This window comes from Eubalaena glacialis, chromosome 1 (assembly GCF_028564815.1).
Source record: "Eubalaena glacialis isolate mEubGla1 chromosome 1, mEubGla1.1.hap2.+ XY, whole genome shotgun sequence".
Classification (NCBI taxonomy): Eukaryota; Metazoa; Chordata; class Mammalia; order Artiodactyla; family Balaenidae; genus Eubalaena; species Eubalaena glacialis.
This window is the reverse complement of record NC_083716.1, coordinates 109,600,988-109,616,397: the sequence shown is the minus strand read 5'-3', so window position 1 is coordinate 109,616,397 and position 15,410 is coordinate 109,600,988. Positions and strand designations below refer to the sequence as shown.

The 15,410-nt window shown below is 39.2% G+C and overlaps 1 protein-coding gene across 6 annotated transcripts in view; it reads right to left on the bottom strand.

The window, feature by feature from the left end:
- HERC2 (HECT and RLD domain containing E3 ubiquitin protein ligase 2) overlaps positions 1-15,410 on the bottom strand; it is a 215,612-nt gene that overhangs the window by 125,176 nt on the left and 75,026 nt on the right. For 5 of the 6 annotated variants that reach the window (XM_061182985.1, XM_061182988.1, XM_061182987.1 and 2 more), the window contains 7 exons: positions 13,666-13,844; positions 9,407-9,591; positions 7,839-7,994; positions 6,954-7,139; positions 1,553-1,723; positions 1,084-1,187; positions 75-225 (listed from right to left, as the gene is read on the bottom strand). In XM_061182985.1, coding sequence (XP_061038968.1) covers positions 75-225; positions 1,084-1,187; positions 1,553-1,723; positions 6,954-7,139; positions 7,839-7,994; positions 9,407-9,591; positions 13,666-13,844 — 1,132 coding nt within the window. The remainder of the gene's footprint in view (positions 1-74; positions 226-1,083; positions 1,188-1,552; positions 1,724-6,953; positions 7,140-7,838; positions 7,995-9,406; positions 9,592-13,665; positions 13,845-15,410) is intronic. The other variant, XM_061182986.1, reaches the window with a different exon arrangement.

Genomic DNA, 15,410 nt, shown 5'->3' with positions numbered 1-15,410 from the left:
CTATTCTCAGTGGCACTTAGAGCTCAGCTAAAATAACCTGCTAATCTGTTAGCAGAAAACAAAATTTTTCTTACTGGCACATTCGACCTCAACTGGAGACAGCGGTGTGCTCATAGCTAAATAGGAAGCGTGTAACCCAAGGAGTAGGCCCAGATTTCTTTCAGTGTCTATAAGAGGTGAAGACAGACTTCCCAAATCTGGTATGGTAACAATTTCTTGGTCAGGCTGCAAAAGATAAATTTCATCATCAGTATGAGAAAACAGGGTTAATTAACATTAAACCAAGAAGACCAACAGCTTTATCCTTAAACAAGACATACTGCCATAATAAAGACTATATCCTATAATAGTGAGATCAGGCTGCTACCAAAATAACAGAAGATATAAAGCAGACAGTATATGCATAAGTCTGGTAGAAAATCCAAAGCAATGATAAACCACTTGGCTAGAAAATTCCTTAGGGAATCAAATAGAAGTTAGAAAAGAAAGGGATCTAATGAAAATAATCTTAAATGTTGCCAGCCACATGACAATTTATAAACAAAGTTAATTTTTCCCTTCATAAATGCTTCAAACATTACCCTTGAGGCATAACTTAATAAATTTTATTACCTCTGTATCCATATCTGGAAAGCCAATCCCAATATATGAATCCCAATGCTAATGAATATATAGAATGGACATATTTCTATTCTAAAAAATTATGCTACTGAATAGTTCCTCCCCAAAATTATATATCTCAAGATGGTAAGTCCTTCCAAATTTCTACATAGGATTATAATAAAATCGTAAAGACAAAAAGTTAACCTCTTTTTTTTTTTTTGTGGAACAAGGTCTACGTTTCTTACAAATTAACAATTTTAAAATAATTTTTCAAGGCCAATACATCATAAACTACATGAATAAATGTAAATTGAGTTATGAAAAAAAATCTCAAAAGATCTTTGTGTTTATCACTTAATAATGACCCCCTCCCCCAAAAGATCCAACCAGCAATATTTCAGGGTAAAAACCACTTCTCAGAAATATCCAGAGAGAGTCTCCACTGAAGTCCACCTTGGTGCTCACTGCACACAGCCTCACCTCCAGATACTGGCCAACACAGAAGGCATGCATTGATTCCCGTGTGTCTTCAAACTGCAAAGCAGCTTCCAAAGCTACCACTGGGTCTTCCCCTACAAACTGAGCTGAAACAAAACAAACAAAAGCAACATGACTTCAGTACAGTTTGCCTAGGCATTTATAGTAGAAATGGCAAGTGGGAAATAGATTAGGCAGGTTAACTCCAAAGTGAGGGTTACCAAAGTAATGTGATCTCTCATCCTCTCCCAGGGCTGTCTGGGTCAACTCAGAACTTGGAACAAGTTCCAACAAGTGTTGGAACAAAAAATGCATAATGATAAGAAATTTTGCAGGACAGACCCCAAAGTCACTGACAGATTAAAATGTATGGGTGCTGGAGCAGTACTAAATTGATCATTTTAAACCAAATGCTCTGCTTAAAATAACACATCTGCAACTTCTAACCATGAAGTAAAAAGCGAGGCCTTACCAAGAATACTATTTCCTGTTAATGACTGCGTCTGGAAGTCCTTTATATCATACACTTTCCCATCAATCACAGTCCAGAAGCCTCCATCTTTGTTATGGTTCTCCAAATCAGCCTTGCGTATAAGCGTCACTTCCTCATTATTTCTACAGTTCTGACCTGTAAAAAATGACTCTGTGTATACAGAAACCAAAATCAATGAATCAATAGATCAATAGATAACATGACTAGAACAAACTGTGTGAAAGAACTACAAGGTGAAATAGACAAATCCACAAACACAATGAGAAATTAACAAACCTCTTACTATAACTATCACCACAAACAAAAATTCAGCAAGGATACAGAATGATTTAAAAACAAAAACAAAAACACCACATGAACAGCATGAATAGCAAGTCCGGCCATATACCAAGCATTAGAGCAAATCTCAAAAAGTTTCAAATAAGTCAAGTCACACTTGGACATGGACACTGACGACAGTGCAGTTAAGTTAGAAATAGGGAACGCAACTCCCCGGTGGTCCAGTGGTTAGGACTCCACGCTTCCACTGCCGAGGGCCAGGTTCAATCTCGCAAGCCGTGCGGTACGGCCAAAAATAAATAAGTAAACAAACAAACAAACAAACGAATGAACAGTAGAAACAGGTAACAAAAAATAAATAAAAATCTCTACATATTTGAAAATTATGAAATATATTTCATAAATTCCCAGAAAAAAATGACTACAGAAATCAGACAACTGAAATGAACAATAATGAAAATACTACAGATCAACACTTGTGACATACAGCTAAATGTATGTTTGAAGGCATTTCTACCTTTAAATGTATATATTAGTAAAAAAGTAAGTTAACAAACATAAAATCAGTAAGATTCAATGAGTTCATAATGATACTCAAAAAAAAAGAAAACCTCATGGGTCACCTTTGGAAGCATTAGGACTCCAACTTAATATTACAAAAAATGGTTAACGAGGGGTGGGGTGGTGGTGAATCAAGCCAGGATCACATCCTCCCTGTGCAAACTGTACCTTATGCTACCAAACAGCGGAGGGCAAGGTTGCTGGGGGACTGCACAGAGGACACGTTATACATGAACTCCCTGGTCCACGTGAACAGAACTGAAGGTGGGGCCGCCCACCATCACAGGCCTCTGAGCCGATGAAACACAAAGCATACACACTCTGACCCATCAAAACTGAATCCGAATCTCATTAAGCCTATACATATCATCAGACTTTACAGAAAATGTAACTGACAGAAGATGTTAAGACTTGAAAAAGAAAATGCAATCAACCAAGTTCAGAAAATGTGAAATTCTCCAGAACAAATGTCCTACTTCTTTGAAAAATAAACAGTATGACAAAAGAGAGGGAGAGGAGAGCCTGGAAATACACTGTTGGGGAAAAAGAGACTCAAGTATATATCACCCAACTGCAACATACAGAACTTGTTTAGATCCTGACTCAAAATAACCACTAATAAAAAGATTAATGAATCACTGTTAATCTTAGGATAATGAGATTGTGGTTTTATTCTCCCAAAAAAGCTCTTATCATTAACAGGTGAAGTGTGTGAAAATGTTTTAAAGACAGAAATATGCTTTAAAATAATATAATCAATCAATCAGATAGAAAGTGTAGGAGTGCTTCGGGAATGTGAATAATTTTTTTTTTTTTTTTTGGCCATGCCACGCAGCATGCTTGATCTTAGTTCCCAACCGGGAATGGAACCTGTGCCCCCTGCAGTGGAAGCTCGGAGTCCTAACCACTGAAATGCCAGGAAAGTCCCCAGGAATGTGAATACTTTTTATTCTACATTCATTATATTATTCTCTCTACTTTTATCTCTGTTAGAAAACTTTCATAATAAACATATTACAAAAACATCAGTATGCTAACAATTATCATTTCTCATAAAGTTAGAAAAATGACAGATTAAACCCTAAGAAAGAAGAAAAATAAATAAATAAAGAACAGTGTGGTATCAGCATAATGACAGACATTTAGATCAACAGAATAGAATAGAGAGCCCAGAAATAAATCCTCACAATATACAGTCAAATGATTTTTTTGACAAGGGTGGCAAGACCATTCAATGGGGAAAAAAGGACAGTCTTTAGAAATAAATGGTGCTGGGAAAACCGAATATTCAATTGCAAATGAATCAAGTTGGACCCCTACCTTTCACCATATACAAAAATTAACTCAAAACAGATTAAAGACCTAAACATAAGAGTTAAAACTATAAAACAGAAAACTCTTGGACTTCCCTAGAGGTCCAGTGGTTGAGACTCTGCACTTCAAAGGCAAGGGGCGCGGGTTTGATCCCTGGTCGGGGAACTAAGATCCCACATGCTGAACGGCGCAGCCAAAAAAAAAAAACGTGTGTGTGTGTGTGTGTGTGTGTGTGTGTGTGTCTTAGAAGAAAACATAGGAGGAAAGCTTAATGACACTGGATTTGGCAATTATATTTTTAGACAAGACACCAAACGCACAGGCAACCTTCATCAAAAAAAAAAAAATCAAAGTACACTATCAACAGAATGAAAAAGCAACCCACAGAATGAGAGAAAATATTTGCAAATCATATATATCCAGAATACGTAAGAAACTCCTACAACTCTACAATAACAACAAAAAATCTGACTCAAAAGTAGGAAAAAGGGGGATTCCCTGGTGGTCCAGTGGTTAGGACTCTGCACTTCCACTGCAGGGGGCACAGGTTCGATCCCTGGTCGGGGAACTAAGATCACACAGGATGGCAAAAAAACAAAAAAAAAAAGTTGGAAAAAGACTTGAAAAGACATTTCTCCAAAGATATGCACATGGTCAACAGGCACATAAACAGATGCACACCACCACTAATCATCAGGGAAAACCAAATCAAAACTACAGTGTAATACCACTTCATACAAACAGGATAGCCATTATTTAAAAAACAGACAACAAGTGTTGGCAAAGAGGTGGAGAAATTAGAACCCTTCCTTGTGCATTGCCTGTGGGAATATAAAATGGTATAGCTACTGTGGAAAACAGTATGGCAATTCCTTAAGAAATTAAACATGGAATTATCATATGATTCAGCAATCCCACTTTTGGCTATATACCCAAAAGAAGTGAAAGCAGGGACTCAGACATCTACACAGCCATATTCACAGCAGCATTAGTCACAACAGCCAAAAGGTGGAAACAGTCAAGTATCCATCAACAGATGAATGTATAAAAAAGGTGTGGTTTGTATGTGTGTATACACACACACACATATATATACACCATATATACATATATATATGTTATATTATATACATATATATATATATATATATATACCAAATACATGTGATGGAATACTACTCAGCCATAAAAAAGAATGAAATTTTGCCATGTGCAACAACATGGATGGAAAAAAACTGTATAATCATCAAGAGTTGCAGAAACAGTATTTGATGAAATTTAATATCCATTCACGGGAATCCCTGGTGGCACAGTGGTTAAGAATCCACCTGCCAATGCAGGGGACACAGATTCAATCCCTGGTGCAGGAAGATCCCACATGCCGGGGAGCAACTAAGCCCATGCGCCACAACTACTGAGCCTGCACTCTAGAGCCCACAAGCCACAACTACTGAGGCCCATGGGCCACAACTACTGAGCCCGCAACTACCGAAGCCTACACGCCTAGAGCCCATTCTCCGCAACAAAAGAAGCCACCGCGATGAGAAGCCTGCACACCACAACGAAGAGTAGCCCCTCCTCGCCGCAACTAGAGAAAGCCCGCGCACAGCAACAAAGACCCAACACAGCCAAAAATAAATAAATAAAATATAAATAAATAAATAAATAATTTTAAAAATCCATTCACCATTAAAGACTCATCACAAAGCAGAAACAGAAGGAAACATACTTAATATTTTAAGGTATCTACAAAGAAAGCCCTACAGCAAACATCATACTTCATGTGTGAACTTTGGAAAGTTTTTCCTCTGCTCCTAGGAACAAGACAAGGATGCCCATTATCACCATTTCTATTCCACAGTGCACTACAGTTGCCAGCAAGTGCAATATTTCCGGGGCAAAGCTCTGTGCTCAGAAGCAGACACGGGCAGTGAGTCACCCGATTCAGACAAAAGTGGTACTCTAGAGAAGAGACCACAACGGTCCTTTCACCCAAGGGTGCTGGCACAACGATCCTACGGACAAAATGCATATGGAAAAAAATGGCATGTGATCTCTTGGCACAGAGGAGAGACAGGGAGAACTTCCACGCTTTGTAGAGATGAGGCACAATCACTGTGGAAACCTGGCATTCTGTACTAAAACACGCCTTACAAACCACCAAGAAACAGACATGAGAATGTGTAAACAACTAAGTTGTTATGGGGCACATGCCTATCTGATAAAATGATCAAGAGAAGCAGGGGAGCGGCAAGCACACAGGCCCAGAGAGGGAAATCTTTCAGGGAGACAGAGACAGTGTTTGGGAGGGTCCTGCTTAATAAACGGCTTCCCCTGTGATCAGTCCCAAAGTTGCTTTTGGTACTTTTGTGTATATGTTATACTTCACGGTAAAAAAAGGTTTTACAATGAGTATGTTTGAACTGCTGATCAAGTTTTATGTCTTCAACCATATACAGTAAACAGACAAAAGTCACAAATGACCATTTAAGTTCACAACAGTAGATGAATCGCGTTGAAAATATTAGCTATACTAAAAAATAAAAAATTATGCTCAATATCCTAAGGTCGGTTATTTTCCTCAGGACAACTGTTACTTTTCGTTTTAAGCTCCTATGTTGTAGAAATGACAGTCTACAATGGCATAAGAAAAGGCCTGCCTTGCTTGAGCTTTCCTATAAAATGAAAGTTGAACCACAACTTCAATTAATTCTGTGAGTCCAGGAAGTCATAATACTTAGATTCAAAAGCATCAAAATTCAAAACTTTGAGAAGATAAGTTTCATTCCAATTTGGTAAGCACTAGAGACAGTATGGATGGGAAGTGCTCAGCTGACTATGGGAATTCCATAACTCATTAATGTCACATAACGCCAATGAGTTTAAGAAAGTCCTCCCATATTAATGTCTGCCTCCAAAGTGGGACCATACTTAACCACCTCAACAGTACCTTCTGGAGACAATTTCCAAGAAAGGGTTTTCCAGAATGTTCTAAAATAATCCAATTCAGGATGCAACAACCATTACTAACAGAAAAACTTTCCTTAAATATAACCCAAATCTGTTCTGATTTGGATTATCTTTGTTTTCCATTTACACTACCATCAGTGAAAATGGCAATAACTGGTCTTCCTTTGTTCAATAGTCTTTCAAATGAAACGGCAAGAACAGATTAGACTAGGACATAACTTTCCTCAGTGAAAGTCTTTAAGTTAAGATGCCATACCCATGATGCCGGGCCAGGCTAGCTCTTCGTGGTCGTCCCTTTCCTTTCCTGGTGCCAGGTGGTTGAACCGATCCAGATGTTCTAGCAGGCCACCCAGCAGAGGGACAGCTCCCGCCTCCTGCATGAGACCAGCATTTTTACCAAGCAGGAGCACTATAGAAACTACTAGTTCTGGAAGGAGGATGCCTACATTTAAAAAGAAAAAAAAGGCATAAGATTTAAACAAAAGTGTTCGTCCTATAAAACCATTCTGTAAGCTTGTGCTATGTTTAAATTCTGATAAATCACAAAATAAGGAATGCTCGTCCTTTAGCATATTTCTACAGGATTATTTTACCTTTCATTCTGAAAGAAACAAATATAGGTATCAAACAGAAGCCTCTGAGTTATAAGAATACTTTTCAAAAACACTGTGTTTCAACACAAAAGTATTAACTAGAGTCTTTTATTGAGAAAACTAAGTGTTTGCAACTAAGCTTATTATCAGAAAAAAGGCACTCAATACTCTGTCACAGAATTAACTTGAAAAAATATTAAGCAATATAGGAATTCATTAAGGTTCTAAAAGGGGCAACTAATTCTTATGCTGTTGAAATAAAATTAGACAATTACCATTAACCTCATTATTGAAGTGTTAATAATGGTGGTATGACTCTAAATCACCAATTATATGTATCACTGTATGTGATACAGTGACGTGACTCCCATACCAGGCTGCTTAACCATAGAACTGTCAGTAACTAAAAACACGAAAGGAGAAAGGGCTACAGGACTAGAAGATGTATGGGGTAAAGGCATGCAGGTTTACCACAAAATGATAAATTTTAAATCTCATCAATCTCCGAAAATAAATACATGCCCACATTTAGGAAACAAGGTAAGTACCAGTGAAGTCCCCTTCCACAATGCAGGCCACCTCTGCAAAGTGCCGCCAGCTAGTGGAAGCAATGCTGGCTGCCACGGGCAGTATATCTCCAATGTGTGTGCACAAAAGGGCTGTGTACTTCTTCAGCAAGGAACCAACCCCCATTAGTTCAGGACCTGAAGGGAAGATTTAGACAATTTCATTTGCACTATTAAAATTTACTTTGTAAATAAACTTCATTGTTCCACTATTCTACTCTCATCTATACATTTTTTACCTATAATAATTTTCTCAAACAGGAGCGGTTACCCTTACTTATTTAGTCCTTGGCTCCTTTTATATCACATAATTTGAGAAACTGAATTTGGATATGCTGATTTTTATACACTGCACTATATAGTATCTAAAAACTTTGAGTAAAAATACTAAAGTCATAACTTAGAGTTCTAAAACCTTATATCCAATATACATGTTTTCGAAGTCCAAGTCTTAATGCCTGAAAATTACTCCCAGTGAACAAAGTTAGGCATTTTTCAATCTCATAAAAATCTTCAACTTTTCGGGGCTTCCCTGGCGGTCCTGTGGTTAAGACTCCACAATCCCAATGCAGGAGGCCCTGGTTCGATCCCTGGTCAGGGAACTAGATCCTGCACGTGGCAGCGAAGATCCTGCGTGCTGCAACTAAGACCCAGCACAGCCAAATAAATAAATATTAAAAAAAAAAAAAAAACTTCAACTTTTCCTCCTACATGGCTCTTAACAGCTTTTTAGTCCTTGTAACTTTATAACATTGAGATGGTCACCTCTTTCAGACTGAAATGGTTCACCGATTTCAACCTGAAATTTTCCATCCTCTACAAGTGCCTAACGATTTTCAGGAAGTAACAAAGTTGTTTTAGACTATACTGGCTATAAAAATATTAACAAAAGTAGCAAACCTTTCCATCACTGACAGAGAAAACTACCTTATAAAGAGCCAGCCACTCCTTTTGGAGTTTATGGAAAGTGCTCTACTCTACGTTGTACACAGAACTGAGCACTTACATATCATCCTATTTTCATTCTCACAGGCACCCTCAAGTCTTACCCTAACTCTGTAGGTGAGCAATCCACAGCCCCCAGGAGACTTAGTCCCGTGTCCAGCAGCTAATAAACCAGAGCTATAACTGAGATTCAGTCTTCCTTCAACGATGATGCATTCCTCCTGCTACACCCATCGAGCTTACCAGGGTGACATACAAATATTAGGTCACTATTTCGTCCCCACATTATGTCAATCTCTAACAGTCCACAACTAACCCGTGGAATAAGTCTGATAAATCTTCTGTAAGACTAACCTGAACATAAAGGATGCTATTTCTCATGTCTAAGGAATTTAAATGTTAACACAATGAAATAAAAAATACTGATGAGTCTAATATAGAAATATCTGTCCAAAAAAAGTGGATGCAAAATGAAGTCCCCCAAAATTGGTGCATCTAACAATATAAGAACTACACATCTGGGCCATGCAGAATAGGCATGTCAAGAAGCCTAAATAAAAAAGCCAAAATACACACAAGACACTTTAACATTTTAAGTAACTTACTAGAAATATCTGAAGTCTGACCAACATTTTCTCCTGGATAAAGTTTACTGATAAGTAAGCGCTGAAAACGCAGCAACAAATCCAATGAAGCAGATCTCTCATGACTATGTTGCTCAAAGTCTAGACATGATGATATCCGACGGGCAACATCTTTCAATCTGGCTACTGTCTGAGAAGCAATGTTTCTATGCAGGAGAAAGAGGATTGCAAAATTAAACAAGTTATGTTTGTTTTTAAAGGGGGAGAGGGGTTGTAAAAAAAAAAAAATCACAACATAAACTAAAATCAGAAATAAAGATCATACACCCAGGTGACCTGCAGCTGGCTTCCTTCCCCAAATGTGTGTCAGCTGTATCTGCAATAAGCACACCTCATCCAAAACTGAGCAGAGGCACACGGAAGACACAAAAGGTAGAATGATACCCTTTGCTTTACAGATGTGCTCCTAAGAGTTGCATGGAACAGTCCAAAATGATAGAAAACTCCTGTACAAACCTTTGGAAGGAAGAGTAACTGTTATTATTTTTTGTCCAAATCTTCATTTCAAATCTAAATGTGACACTATCCTTAAAGACAAGATCCACTAGCATTTCTGCATCTGCCTCACAAGTCTGCCTTCAGACGTCCTCAAGTAAGCACCCGGGTGGGCCATGTAGGGGGATACCCAGGGCTCAGAAACTACAGGAAGGAAGACCAAAGTGGGTACAAATAAAACAGGTCAGAGTAAGAGGTGCTCAAAGAACACGGCAGCAAGGAAAGGAGCAGAGGATCCAATTCCAACTGCAGGATCCAACTTGAGCCATGAACCATCAGTAAGTAAATGGGGAGAAAAGAGAAAGTACAATTAGAAGAGTAGTAAGTGTTCTGTTTCCATGAGCAGAATGCAAAGGAACGAGGGCACAGAGGTCAAACCAAGGAAGGGGAGTGGACACAGTGGACACTGTAGGTGATGGAGTACCAGGCTGCTGGGACTAGATTCTGCAATGCTGAGCTACCAGTTTTGAAAGGAAAGTGCCATCCTGTTTGTGTCCGAGAAAGGTAACTAAAGTCAGTGTGAAAGCAGATTTTAGAGGGCACAGGGAACACCAGATAAGACCCTGCCACCCAGGGACAGTCTTGGCACCAGGTGAACAAGGTCGGATCCGTGGTACTGAAAACAGAAGGAGGAAGGGAGTTAGTGAAGGAAAAGAGCCAAAGCAGAGCCTGGTTCTGGAACTTCTGTCAATGTAGCTCCACCACACCAGCCCCAACCCAGCCAGGAGAGTGAGAGCCAGCGGGCTGACAGCGGGCACTGTCACTGCGGAGGCGAGTCCGGAACCTCAGCACACCACCAGGCCACGGAAAAGCGTTCTGCTCCACGGCTTCAATTCCTAACGTAAGAGCAGGTTTGAGGAGAGCCTCTGTCAATCGCACCAGCCCCCAGGGTTCATCCACTACCGCAGTGGAGTGAGGACAGGAGCAGAAGACACACATCAACTCACGTCCACAGAGTTGAGAAGAAAGAGCAGTAGGGACCCCTGGCTTGTGCTCAGCACTCCCGGCCACACAAAACGCAGGTGGGTGCTCAGGGCCTCACCTGCGGTCCACCTCACCTTTCTGCTCCACGACCTGATAACCTGACCTGATAACCGTATCACAACAGAAGGAAAGGTCTGGAATCTGGGTTTTATGCCACACATGATGGAGCAAAAGACAGTAATAAAATACAATACAAATGTTAACTTATTTCCCTAATATAAAATTCAGAATCATAATCAAAGTGTGTAATTCTGATAGAGTTCATTAATTTAAAAATCTTCACAGCTCTCTATTGCCAAATATAAATGGTTTTCTGTGGTTCTTTGCCAGCATAAGAGTTACTCTGAAATCTGTTTCATGGCTTACTTTTAGCAAGCTGCAGTTTCTCCAACCTGTTTTCCAAAGAATAAAATATATGAAATGTCTCCAAAATCTCCAAAATGTAAGTCTTTAGACTATTTTTCAACAACTGCATCAGCGAAGATGTATTTAGACTCAATACATTGAGTCTCCTTTAGTCACAAACACTTAAGGTGAGAAATAAATCTTAAAGTCTATCTCTGCAAGGGGAGGGGCACATTATCTATGCTTATGAAAGGACCCTGGATCATAGGCATTCTGTTAGTGAGAGGGCTGTACATGCATTTTTCTTTTTCTATTTTCCAAAAATTTTTAATGTACTATTTACTCCATGTTTCAGTTTTTGTTTTGTATTTTCCAAACGGGTACATTTTCATTATAAATCTGCTGTGGCGCCAACTCCTCCCTGCATGCCAAAGGAACCAAAAGTAAAGAGGAAGGTTCAGAAGACAATGCGCGAGGATGGGCTAGAGAGCGCTGTCCAACAGAAAAGTACTGCCAGGGAGTCACATGTGTACTTTAAAATGTCTACCAGTCACATAAATAAAGATAAAAAGAACATGGAAAATCAGTATTAATAATGTATTTATCCTCATATATTTAAAATATTATCATTTCAACATAAAACCAGTAAGAAAAAGCATTGAGATATTTATATTAGTTTTTTGAAGACACAAAGTCTTCAAAAGCCACTGTGTATTTTGTACACACAGCACATCTCAATTCAGATAACTAAATTTTCACTGCAAATACTTGATCTGCACTTAAGTCTCATAAAAATGCAGAGCTGAAAAGGTAAATTCATATGGCCAAGTTATTCTAAACATAATTACAAGTTTTCTAATAGCTGAATCAGGTCTAGTTTTTTAATTTTCATTTTAATAAAAAATAAAAACTCAGTGTCTCAGCTACACTGGACACCCACAGGCAAACGTGGCAAATGACTGCCAGAGTGAACAGCACAGGAGTAGGTAGGCCAAGATGGACAGGTCTCTACACACCAAGGGAACAAGTCGTCTGAACAACCAGGAGAGCTGGCCCCTCACGGGAACAGTAACCTAAGACAGGACCGAGGTCAGAGAACCAGCACTGGCTCTCTGCCAGTGACACCAGCGGGCCCAGACACAGCCTCCTCGGCGAAGGAAGGGGCCGTCAAGAACACGGAAAATCACATCTTGAGATACGTGCTTTTGCTTTAAAACTTCTCCAGAGACCTTTACCTTTTCACTCCAAAGCACTCAATGTGCATTTTCTCACTTGACCCTCGATTAACTCTGCAACATAAACACTGCTCTTGCTGCTACTGCCACAGTTACCATGCTGGGCAGGTCTCAGCGGCCAGCTGTAGACAAGCAGGCGCAACTGCAATTTTCTAGGAACAATTCCCAAGCTCTTGTCACTGCCACAGCTGCACTGACTTAATTCACTTTATTTCAGACTGTTATAGTGAAGATCAGAATGTGTGAATATTGATTTTAAAAATCATCACCACATTATAAAAAATAGGAAACGGGGTTTTTTATTAGTACTTACTAAAATATATGTCAGGAACTAGCTCTAAAACTTCCTCTTTTAAAAGCTCACTGTGTGCCCAGCAAATTCTGGTGTTTCCAGGTGTGAAGGACAGGCCACCCCATGCCAGTACACCGCCCACCAATGCCCTGGACTTAGGTACCTAAGCCAACCCACCAGGCCCTCTTTCCTCTCTGTATAAACAGTAAACCAGGAGCCAGGTTTACACAGAGCGGAGTTGTGTTACATAAAGGAGCAATAATTTTTCCTTGTCTAACAAATGCCTTTCAGAAACCACCCGGCTTTTTGGCTCTTTTTGACGGTCACCGCAACGCAGGCTGACATTCTTTAGCAAACAGTGACTGACTACTTCAGCCCTTATCAAGGTTAGTCTCTGCGTATATTCAGACTCTGATTCTTACCTCCTTCTGACCAGTCCTTTGACAATAACACTCACCATTCTTTTACTTACTTCAGCTTTTGAAAGCTGTCTTAGAAACTAATAGATATAAATCTATGATATATAGAATGAGGCAAGGACACAACCAGTTTAAAAAAAACAACCTTACCATGATGATTTTCATTTGTATCTACCTGCTTACTAATGAGGCTAAGAATCTCATCCTAGGTTTATCACACACTCCAATTTTCTCTTGTGTGAAAACTTTTAGAATCTCCAGTTCTACTTCATACATTCTAACCTCTCCTCTCACCTGTATTTAAGAATCTGCTCTAAAGTCTATCCTAGGTAATTTTCAAAGTACTTCATCAACAACTAAACACATTTTTGAGACCCTAGTGCTCGATCTCACTATCTTAATATGAAAACCAATAATCCTCCTAATTAAAATATGTCTAATGCTATTTACCTAAGAAGCTGTTGTATGAGCTGAACCAGAGGCAAGCACTGTTTTCCAGAAGATTCATAGATTCCCGTATTAATAAGATCTTTATCCAATGGAGTCCTACTTCTATGAAATGTTGAGGCATTCGCTTCCTGTTCATCAATTTCTTTTTCCTTCTGTGCTTCTTTTTTGGCTTCAATATCCTGTAATTCATGAAACAGAAACTGGTTACCGGTTATCTTAGTAGCAGGTGTGAAGGCACCATGGGCTGAGCCCTGATCCCACAGCCTAGCTGTGTGCTGACTCACACACCTGGTGACAGTGGCCCACACCCACCCACTGGAAATCACGCCGCTCAGTTGCTCAGTTTCTAAACAGACGATTTGTCCTACAAACCCCGTGTCCAGGCTGCCAGTGCTAATGGTCTCCAGCGTCCTTCTGTGAAGTTCCTAAAACCTTTACCCCTGCTTCTGGCTCTCACAACACCCAATGTGATCACCTAGGCACAGTCTACCTGCTTTGTAAACATGAAGCAATAACCCACAGAATGGGAGGATACATTCCCAAATCTTGTATCTGATATAAGACGAACAAATACAGAAAGAATTCTGACAACTCAACAATTAAAAGATAAATAACCCAATTTGAAAATAAACAAAAAATCCGAATAGACATATCTTCAAAGAAGATATACAAATGGCTAATGAGCACATGAAAAGATGCTCAACTTCATTAGTCATCAGGGAAATTCACAGCTCCTAGGACAGTATAATAAAAAAGATGAACAGTAGCAAGCATTTGCAAAGATATGGAGAAACTGGAACCGTCATACATTGCTACTGGGAATGTAAAATGGTACAGCCACTTAAGAAAACAGTCTGGCTATACCTCGAAACATTAAACATAGAGTTACCGTCAAACTCAGCAACTCCACTCCGGGGCATACACCCATAAGAAATAAAAACATATGTCCACACAAAAACCTATGCACAGATGTTTATAACGGCATTATTCATAGTAACTTAAAAGAAAGAACAACCTAAATGTCCATCAGCTGATGAATGGATAAACAAAATGTGCTATATCCATACAACAGAATGTTGTTTAGCGATTTTAAAAAATTAAGTACGACATGAATGATACAACCTGGCTGAACTTTGAAAACACTATTTTAAGTGGAAAGCGCCAGACACAAAAGGCCACATACTGTACAAATCCACTTATATGAAATGTCCAGAACAGGGACATCTTTAGAGACAGAAAGTAGATTAGCGGTTGTCAATGGCTGGGAGGAGTGGGGGATGCGGAGTGACTATTAAGGGGCACAGGGTTTCTTTTTGGAGTGAAAGTGTTCTGAAATTAGATAGTGGTGATGGTGGTTGCATAACTCTGTGAATATACCAAAAAAAAAAAAAATCATACACTTTAAGAGACTGAATTTTATAGTAGATCAATTAGATATCAATAATGTTATTATTTTAAAAAATTTTTAAAGGAGGTTATCTTTTGCCAGCCAAATGCAACCAATATTCCTGAGGACCTACTATATACTAAGCATTGTTCTAGTAATCAAATTTACTGTGAAAAAGCACACAAGTTCTTTCCTACTGGGCTTTATTTTCTAATGGCAAAAGCCAGAACAAGTCTAAACACAAAGTCTTCCCCATTCTGAGGGGTGTGGGGACAAAGACCATGTCGAAGGAGTTGGATTGGAACTGTGCCACCTACTCTTCAGAATAAGAAGGACACAGATCAGACAGCTTGAAAAT